The following is a 10,498-nucleotide window of genomic DNA, read 5'->3' as shown; positions in this document are numbered from 1 at the left end:
ATATATATATATATATATATATATATATATATATATATATATATATATATATATATATATATATATATTTATTTATTTATTATTAACAATTTTTTTTCATATTATTTTATAAATTATTATTGATATTAACAGGTTGAGTTCACAGGTAGTTAAAGGAGTAGTTCACTTTCAGAACAAAAATTTACAGATAATGTACTCACCCCTTTGGCATCCAAGATGTTCATGTCTTTCTTTCTTCAGTTGTAAAGAAATTATGTTTTTTGAGGAAAACATTTCAGGATCTCTCTCCATATAATAGACTTCTATGGTGCCCCCGAGTTTGAACTTTCAAAATGCAGTTTAAATTCAGCTTCAAATGGGCTCTAAATGATCCCAGCCGAGGAAGAAGGGTCTTATAGCGAAATGATCGGTTATTTTCTAAAAACATTCACAATTTATATACTTTTTAATCTCTACACAGAGTACACACAGAGCTAGACAAGACGAGCATTTGAGGTTAAAAAGTATATAAATTGTAATTTTTTTTTTTTTTAGAAAATAACCGATCGCTTTGCTAGATAAGACACTTCTTTCCTCAGCTGTGATCATTTAGAGCCCTTTGAAGCTGCATTTTGGACGTTCAAACTCGGGGGCAGCATAGAAGTTCATTTTATGGAGAGAAATCCTGAAATGTTTTCTTTAAAAAACATAATTTCCTAACAACTAAAGAAAGAAAAACATGAACATCTTGGATGACAAGGGGGTGAGTACATTATCTGTAAATTTTTGTTCTGAAAGTGAACTACTCCTTTAAAGGGTAGTTAAAATTCATGTCAAAATCTATTTTTTTTAAATAGCCTCTTCATTTTTTACACAGGCAGTTTTTTAAAGCTCAAATGAATGAATAACACAAACAAACAAATAAATAACTTAATATTTGTTAAGCCATTTAAAAAATAAGAGAAACACGTTAAAATTAAGATCATTATTTCTCTTCTTACATTTTTTCTTATACATTAATAAAATACATACAGGTTACATGGTTTATAAAACAGGCTCTTTAAAATGTTACACGTCTACTATCCTCATGTCTCTCGTAAATAAGTCAATGAAAACCGTTTAAAGTTACACTTTCAAAATAAAAGGAGGCTTATGAGTTCGGTCTTTGTCAAATCCATACAACACTCTCCTGACACCTGCTGGTCAAATAAAGCTACTGCTAGATGCGACTCAGCCACATAAACTACGCCACCCAACTCCTCCCAAACGGGATACGTCAACATACGCACGAGGAGCAACCGCGAAACCCAAACGTTATTATAAGGAATGCTCTTCGTTCTGTGTCTTTACCTGCGGCCAGATTTTTCTGGTCTTCTTTCTTTGGGTTAAAGCATTGAATCTGTCAAATGAGTTTTGTATCAATACCAAAATTAAGGAAGTGTCTTACAAAATACTTCATAGAATTTATCCTGCTAAGCATGTTTTGGAAAGATTTAAGCTTAATATTTCATATAGGCCTACCTGTGAATTTTGTGGTCAAGAAAAAGAAACCATTTTGCATTTTTTTCATCGGATTTATTCAAGAAAAATGGAATGTATGATAGAAATTTGTATATCTGATGTGCTTTTTTATAGAGAAAATGAAAGACTGAACTGTAAAGAACAACATATTATACATTTGTTTATTTTATTAGGAAAATTCCATATACATAAGAAAAAGTGGGCTCAGTGTAAACCAAATTTTTCTCATTTTATTAATGACTTTAAATTGTATGTAAATCTCTTGGAACAAACAAAAAACAAAAAAGCACTGAAACATGTAATGCTCAAAAAATCATTGAAATATATGTCATTTGATTTCTTTCTTTTTTCTATTTTGTTTCTTCTTTTTCTCTGGCAGCTAATGTTAATTTGATATGAATATGTAATACATCTTGTTCTTGTGGCATTGACTAAAAAAAAAGAAAAAAGAAAGAAACCCAAAGGTTAGCTTCCAAATAGCCTAATATCTTTGTAATTTATTGGCCTTTATCTCATCATTTTGCCAGTCTTTTTATATTTGCTTGTTTTGTTGTTTATTTGTAACTATTTTCAGTTTGTTATAACATATGTGTGCACGTGTGTTTGTTTCAGTTATCTATCGTTGATCATTATTTTATGTATTTGTTTTTAATCTATCTGTAATTATTGTTAAAGCATTGAAAAAAAGTTTCATATGTTGACTAAATAAGTACAAAATATAAATAAATAAATAGGCATATTTATTCAGTGTTATTTAAAATATTAAACTTGAAACTTTTTACATTTAAAAGACGTCTGCGTAAATTAGCTTATAGCCTATTATGTTTTTAATAAATGTTAACAAAAAATGCTTATGATGTGTGTACAAGTGAATGTGTATTTGGTCCATTTTAACGCTTATAATTTCAGTGAGGGTATGGGCAAACTTTGACATGTCAACACACTTCATGTTGACTTTATTCCTTTGACCACAAGATGGCAGCCAAGTTCGCCAAATGGTTATTATCTTGTTGAACTATTATTACGGCTTTACGGACGTAAATGTTCGGGAAATGGGAACTTACGTCTGTTATACTATTTATCCCAGACTATCATCTTAGCCCGATTTTTTGGCATACTCTACTTATTAAATGTCCACTCCAGCTAGGTTATATTATTACAGGCATACATTTAATTAAAACAGATAATTAGCCTAATAAAAATAAGAAGCCATACCAAACAACGTGTTGATGTTCTTTGGTATTTGTGTTTTAATTATTTAGATATTTATAAGTCTTTAACCACATAGTAATCATTCATTTATCCTTATGCCTTGATCGTATCTTTTTTTTTTTCATTTCCCTGTTGTACGCAGAACATCCATTGGGAGGCGTTCACGTAATAGCAGAAAACCGCTTGATGAAAAAAACGACACCTTTTGACATGCAGCAGGCCTTAGTTCACTGGGTTACCTCTGTTTTATAGCCTGTATGCACAGAGCAGATTAACATTAATTTATTAGCATGTGAAATTGTAAAAAGATAATAATAAAGATACTAAATGGTAGACTATCATTTATAAGGACATGGCTTCATAAGTCTGAAATTTGTAAAAATGATAGAATACGTCACCTTAATGCAGGTCACTTATGGTTATGTCAAACGTCTATTTTATTTCAAATAATAAAGGTATTTTCATCTATACCAGACAGCAATGCGTCCTCTAAACCCCGTAGGGATATAGCCTAACATTAATAACAAAGTCAGATAAACTGACGCGAGTTCAAAAAATAAATGTAAAGCAGCTTAAATTGATTTCGTTTTACATCGTTAATGTGAACCATTGCCAAAAGTGAAACTTTCATTTTTATGCGAAATGAAAGTACAACCGACCTCTTTTACAAAACGAAATTAAGTTAAACAATGAAAGTAGATACAGTAAAATCATAGGCAATCATGCAAGTAACAAGAGAGACACCTTACAACTTTCTACAAGAAACTGTCGCCTATTCGTAGGTGAAAGTCGTATCATTATCAAAACTACATCCAATAAAAAGATTTAACATTATTTAGAACTATTTTGTAGCCTATAATCATCATCTGATAATACAACTTTGGACATTTATTAGCACCAGCCCTTTTATTAGAGAAAATAAACTGGACAAGAAGTGGTCCTATGTTGTCTAGACCCTAACTGTTAGCTCTTAGATTTTAGGACAGGTGTAAAAGTTCCTGGTTAAACGACCACAGTCTGCTGGCTGAATAAAAAAAGGTGAATTTTTCTCCTCACAGTTGTCTGTTTCGTGGACATGTCTCATTAAGTAAAACATCCACCTTAGCGGTTTCTCTACGTGTTAATTGAAATAGTAAATGCAACTGGCAGCGTTTCACATTGATTTATTTTGCACGACAAGGCGTAGTTATTCTTGTAGGCAACGGTGGATTTTTCATACTTTAATGAAAGCAATTATGCCATTTGCTAATTGGCTTCTGAAAAGCACAACTAAAGCAATCCATAAAACACACCTGAAGATTGGTGAGCCCGAGCAGTAGCCTAATGTAAATGGCTGAGCAGCTTCGCGCATTCAGGTGTGTTTTGATAATCATTGGTGTCTTGAGCGTTCCCTATTTTTATATATTGAATATGATTGTTTATCCACGAATATCCCATTGTGTTGTCAGGTCCTCGCTGTGAGCGCCTATTTTATGTAGAGTAATTAAATATCCCGTGAGCTATCATTGCAACAGAGCTATTGAAGAGCGGACAATATTTCAAGCTGTCCATAATGAAATTAAAATAGTTACAACTTCGATTTTCACATGATTTTCGAGACATTTAGAGAAGGGCGTGTGTATTACATTCAATAATACGAGGTGCGGCCCGTTGCCACATTCATCATCCCATTACTGTACCCAATCCAGGTCCGATACGTGAAGGGTAAAATGAATTACCGACGTTAAGTCGTCAATAAAGTCATTTCAGTAAATGGTGTCTCAGATGACTCCGGCATTATTCAACGGGCTTTATCAGCACTGGGGAAATTACGTCGCCTCTACACCTCGTGTAATACGGCCCTGCTTACCTTGATAAAGCGCCCTGCCAGCGGGTAGTGACAGTGCTTTTGACCGGCTTTTATTCACTCGCTAGTGATGAACGCCAAGCTGATCAGGCGGAATGGGCGCTAATTAAAACCTATAAATTATCTTTTGCAGTCCCTCTCAAGACGTCGCATGCAGCCGAGATAAGAGCTGGAGTGCTAATTTACCGCCTGAAAAGGAGCGTGCCTCACAATGGCTACTTGGCTCAAATAGCATATTGATAGTGTCCTAATTAGAAATTTATTAAGTACCCACTCGAGCTTTTCGAATAAAGATTTCAACCCAACCTGTTTTATATGAATAAATGCTGCATGGTCTAAAATTACACGTTTGCGCTAATTATTATTCTAAATGTTTTGTGTGCGTTCCTTCTTCATTTTTGGCTTACAGCATCCAGGTCTATTATTTTGCATAATTGGACAGAGTTTGAATCTTTGCTCACAATTTAAAGCACTTTGCATATTATTAACACGTCCTGCTTTTTAAGATGCTGTAATGCTGCCACATTTTTTTTTTGTGCTGACGTGGCCATGGGTGAATCAGTTTTTAAGGACAAAGGTGTCATTTCATGCAAACGGATTGTTAAAGCAGGAAACTGTCACTGCAAAAATGAAACCTGAACATGATTAAATTCTAAATCAACACGCGTTTTTTTTTTCAAAATCTAAATGTTAATTAATGTTTGAATTAAATCTGACCACCAAAAGTGTGTTTAATTAAGAGTTAGGTAGAAATAATCCATAAGGTATCCCAACAGTTACATACTCCTTCAATTACCACTTCTTCTGTGGTTTCACAACGTTTCGAATGCTGAGAATTATTAATTTATATAACGTCTCGTCTGTTTTATTGCAATTGTTAGGTAAATTATATACCTTACAATTTATTATGCAAGATTCGGAATGTATTGAATATATAATGCACTTACTAAAATAATTGCAAACATTATTATTATTAATAATTTAGTAATTCACAATTTGAATAATTTAGTTTGTTAGTCAAACTTTCATTGCTTGCTAACCTTGTCCCACAGAATAATAATAATCTTGCTCGAATTTCATAGTTATGATAAAAGCTCATCCATAGCTCCGTCGCCTATCTGCACCTACTAACGGTCTCAGAAAAGAGCTATTCGCAATGTTATTAGTGTCTAGTTTTGGCAAAAAATAATGCAACGAGCAACTGATATAATGAATTATCTGTCTGCAATATCAGATCTTTTTTTCCTGTCAAAAGCCAATGCCGATCCAGAAACATCCAGTCCTCATTAGAGTGGATTTAATGTTCGCCAGCTTATTTGGTCTTGGAAATCCATCCATTCTTTATTTGCATGAGATCGTAAAATTCTATTGGACATTCTCTGCTTGTGACACCAAGGATGTTGGTACCCTATTGGTCCACTGCACGTGTGTCTCGCTCACGTGCTTCCGGTTAAGCAAAAAAGTATGTGAGGGGCACAGTGATTTTAGAAAGAGTTTGTTAAGCGCGAGCTGTCACACGGGGCAGCGAGTCAGGGACTGCGGAGCATCGCGCGATGTATTGTCTGACATGAATAACGGGTGTGTTTTGACACTTGAAACGCCTTGATCGCGGAAAGAATTCCGATGCTATGACAGCCGCTTCTCTTAAGGTATTTCGTATACCTTTCTTTTAACACTACAGACTGTATTCTTGTTTGTTGTTGTCCGGATACTGCTCTTTGCAACAAGTGGAATTTTGGTGTGCAGACCACGATCCAGCTGTCATGGAGGAGCAAAAGGATCAAAACAGTCGTGATTCGACAGAGTCTGAGAGCGTCTCGCTTTCACCCAATATACCATCTCCTCCGATTTTACCTCACCAGGCTGCGCAGCAAGCCCACAGAACCACGAACTTTTTCATCGACAATATCCTGAGGCCAGATTTCGGCTGCAAGAAAGATCTTGGGAGTAGGGACCGGGCGCAAACCTCGGGTAGGGAGAACGTTAACCCTATGGTGATAAGGCCGTCGCATAATAGCAGCCTTTGCCAGGATTCAAACTGCAGTAGTGACAGCACTTCTTCGTCCTCGTCTTCTTCGCCATCCTCAAAGCAGACCTCTGCGAAGCTTGTCGAAGGAAATGGAACTACCACAGCAAGGTACGGGGAGAATACGACGTCGATAATGGTGGTGAACACTAACGGGGGAACTCCGCCAGCGAAAGAATCTCAGCCTTTACTATGGCCTGCGTGGGTGTACTGCACCAGGTACTCGGACAGACCTTCATCTGGTAAGGCGCTAGTTTCTTAATTGCACTGTATGATTCACAACAGCGATGGACGCTGCGCGCGTAAAACTTTTTTTTGAGGGCGCATCATGGGTTCGGACTTACTTTTGAATCCCTGGGCACATCGAATTTTAGTCATTTCAATCGTTTTACGCAGCGTCTGAAGCTATCATTTATATTCAACAGTCCTGGGTTGTTTTGGGCCACGAGCGAACAATTGTCACTTAGGCCGCATACCAAAGTAGAAACATAGTTTGTTCACCTAAGCCCTTTCTGGAGAAAAACATAAAGGCGAAGTACGTTCGTTACGGCGTCAAAATTCTAATTCTGGCTGCCCTCTACATTTCCAGGCTTACTCTATACAAAATAATTAATGTAGCCTACCATAACACCAACTTCTATCAATAGCAAAAAGGGAATACTAAGCTAAGCTACGGTGGTAGGCTAATGGAAAAATATTGATAATATTTAGCTATGGATTAGTATTTAGATAATAGTAATTGTTAAAAAGTATTCTTTCTATCCACAGTTTCTCAGCATATTATTGCTGTTATTATTTTATGTATCTTAGACTATGACTATAACGGTTGCATGTGTTAATCTAAAAGTATCTGTGGTCATGATGTCAATACAAATAGCTTTATATTAACAAATGAAAGTGAAGAGAAAAAGCGCCGCGACACAATCTACTTTGTTTTCTGGCATTCTTCGATAAATCTACGATGGCCTAATGCTGCTGGCTGTATTTGTAGTGAAATTATGATTGTAGGATATTCGATAGACAAGTGATTTAACTGATCTTTTAAGGGTCAGCCGAAAGGTTAGATCTTGTTGAATGTTATGAATCTCCTTATGTTAATCACATTGTGTACAGTTCCTACCTTCAGGTTCTAATTGTATCTGCTCAGACCCTTAAACCCAGTGTAATCATTTTGATTTTAATGATTTAAAAAAATGTATTTGACTTGAATAAAGCCAGTTCTTTAAGCTGTTACCACATGAAGTACAGTTTTAGGTTAACTGACAAAACATTTTACAGTGCATACCTGACACAAAGTCAGCTGGGCTGTTGGAAAAGATGCTTTGATTGACTTCACTGATTGACTTACTGATTGAGCTATCAGACACTGGACTTTCACAGACGGCAAGCAGAATTTCGATCATCCGAGTGCAGTTTCCTGAAGGAAAGACTCAGGGTTCTGTTCAGTTGTTGATTGGTAATGCAGAAAATTGTTTTCTTGACGTGCGTGTAATACCACATGTGCGTGGCGATACTATGCTGTTAGCAGGTCTTTAGCTTTTTTTATTTATTTTTTTAAATTGTACCTATTTGCATGAATGATTTTGCATATAGGAGCTGCATTATTCATAGACATATTAAAGGTAAAATAAATAAATAAATGAAAAACTATTTGCAGAACAATAACAGATCAGATGTTGCAACGGAGCAAAACGAAGGCCTACTCATGTAATATTATACTCGATATGTAAAAATATAATCCTTTTCAGTAAACGCAGTTTTTTTTTATCAATTAACTGCTTTTCTGCAGAGGTAAATACGTTACAGAGTATTACTTTTTTTATTGATCTATTGAATGTCTTTAAAGTAGATTTGTCAAAGTGACTTATAAAATTTAAATGTAGGCTATGTAAAAATATGTGAAGAGAGATTCCACAAAACAACAAAAACTGATTAACCTATCGATTTTCTTTTTCTGTGTGACTGTTAATAAAATGGTGATTTCGAACTTAATAAGATTTCGATATGCCATTGTTGTGGAAAACAGGGCGAAATATAGCCTACTACGGACTGTTGTTATTTTGTCTAATATGCTTCTAATAATATTCTAGCCCTAGAAAATGTAATATACATAAGCTATTATTGGAGATAATGTTGGTCGACGTGGTTCTTTTTTCATTCAGTGTATTTAATGCAACCTGAAATTTCAATAAAATGAATAAAAGCGCTTTGGTAAGAATACGCAGACTCACACAAAGACTCGTTCGGCTTTCCCGCTATCTTCGCCGGGTATGAGCACAAGTGACAATCGAGGACTGAGGCCTACATGCAATCTTACATTGCAGGTCTACATATGAATTGCTTATGATTTAATACCTTATTCATTTAACCGTGCATTTTAAAGGTCACTGCTATTAACGGTTTAGAACGAATTATTATTTTAGCAGCATTTTGTTTCTTGGCATTCTTGGCTATGTACATGTCAGCTGAGGTCATTCGTTTTACATAGATTACAGACATGCGATGATGTTCCATTGCAAACACCTATTGTTTATTCCGCAATGAAAGAGACAGCGTTGTATATAATGAACTGCAGTATGAATTCGTTATCGACGTTTCTAAAGACCGTGCAGCTGAAATGGCTTGTCCAATACGGAAGTGTCAGGTAGGCCCCTATGTTAACACCGCATCAATCGTTTCACTCAACCTGCCAAGGCATTCTCTGTCAGCTGTGGGTATGTAGTTCATGCTGCTTTGTGATATTTATGTCTTCGTTTTATTGTTGTTTCTACACTAGGCCCAAGGACACGAAAATTAAAAAAGAAGAAAAGCGAGAAGGAAGACAAGCGACCGAGAACCGCTTTCACGGCTGAACAGCTGCAGAGACTTAAAGCCGAGTTTCAGGCGAATCGGTACATTACGGAGCAGCGGAGACAGTCGCTGGCCCAGGAACTCAACCTCAACGAGTCGCAAATAAAAATCTGGTTCCAGAATAAGAGAGCCAAAATCAAAAAGGCCACTGGCTATAAGAACGGCCTCGCTCTTCAGCTTATGGCTCAAGGACTCTACAACCATTCCACAACAACAGTTCAAGAAGATAAAGACGATAGCGAATAGAAATGGCCGGACTTCTCTCCTAAAAAGGCCATGGACGCTGATTTTTCATATTTTTTATGAATCAAATGAAAAAGGAAATGTCTTCGAATTCTGCGAAACGAAGATGCGATATTTAAGCAAATTTCTGTTTATCATACAGTATATGGACATGCATCTAAATACGAACACTATGAAAATTTATATATAGCCAAAACTGTAAGATGTGTATATTTAATTCCAGGTAAGGGGATGTCTATATTGCTCCTTACTTGCTGAATATTTCTAACGTTTCTTCTCCTTTCCCGATGTGATTGCTCACCGTTCCAGTAGGCCTAAGTGTCAGGCTTGTTAGAGTTTTTGTGATAGCCCTGTCTCTTAAATCCCTTATCTCACAGTTCTTCAAATGCGTGACTGAACCAACGCTTCAAGCCAAAGATTTTAATATGTTCAGATTATGTTGTCTGAAATAAAAAAGGTAGAATGTGCCATTGTTTTTTTTTTTTCTAGTCTACAAAATCTCAACGTAATTAAACGATCTGTAGCTGTTTAAACGCTACGATGATTTGTCGTTCTCCCAAACCCATGATAATTTTAAAAAGAATAAATATATCACAAAACGATGCTTTTCTGCGCTACTCTAATTTTCTAACCGAGGAAGTGGGCTGTGGATTCACTGCAATAATAAGATATTTTAACATATATAATGTATTGCAATGTTTTTATGACGGGATAAATTGTAATATTGAGAGAATTGTTGAAAAGTCAGTCTGTTTTAAGGTTTAGGCCCAAGTTGTATAAACTGTATTTCATTTTAACACACAGTAAAGTATAAAACACTG

General features: G+C 35.6%; 1 protein-coding gene across 1 annotated transcript; it reads left to right on the top strand.

Moving 5' to 3' along the window:
* Window positions 1-6,068: 6,068 nt before the first annotated feature.
* On the top strand, window positions 6,069-10,279 carry en1b (engrailed homeobox 1b). Its single transcript, XM_073842812.1, has 2 exons — window positions 6,069-6,826; window positions 9,361-10,279. Exons 1-2 carry the CDS (start codon window positions 6,322-6,324, stop codon window positions 9,678-9,680), a joined length of 825 nt encoding a protein of 274 aa, XP_073698913.1. The 5' UTR covers window positions 6,069-6,321; the 3' UTR covers window positions 9,681-10,279.
* The last annotated feature ends 219 nt before the right edge of the window (window positions 10,280-10,498 follow it).

The sequence above is a fragment of the Garra rufa genome, chromosome 6 (assembly GCF_049309525.1).
Source record: "Garra rufa chromosome 6, GarRuf1.0, whole genome shotgun sequence".
Classification (NCBI taxonomy): Eukaryota; Metazoa; Chordata; class Actinopteri; order Cypriniformes; family Cyprinidae; genus Garra; species Garra rufa.
Note: the sequence above shows the minus strand (reverse complement) of the source record. Positions and strands in the feature narration are given on the sequence as shown.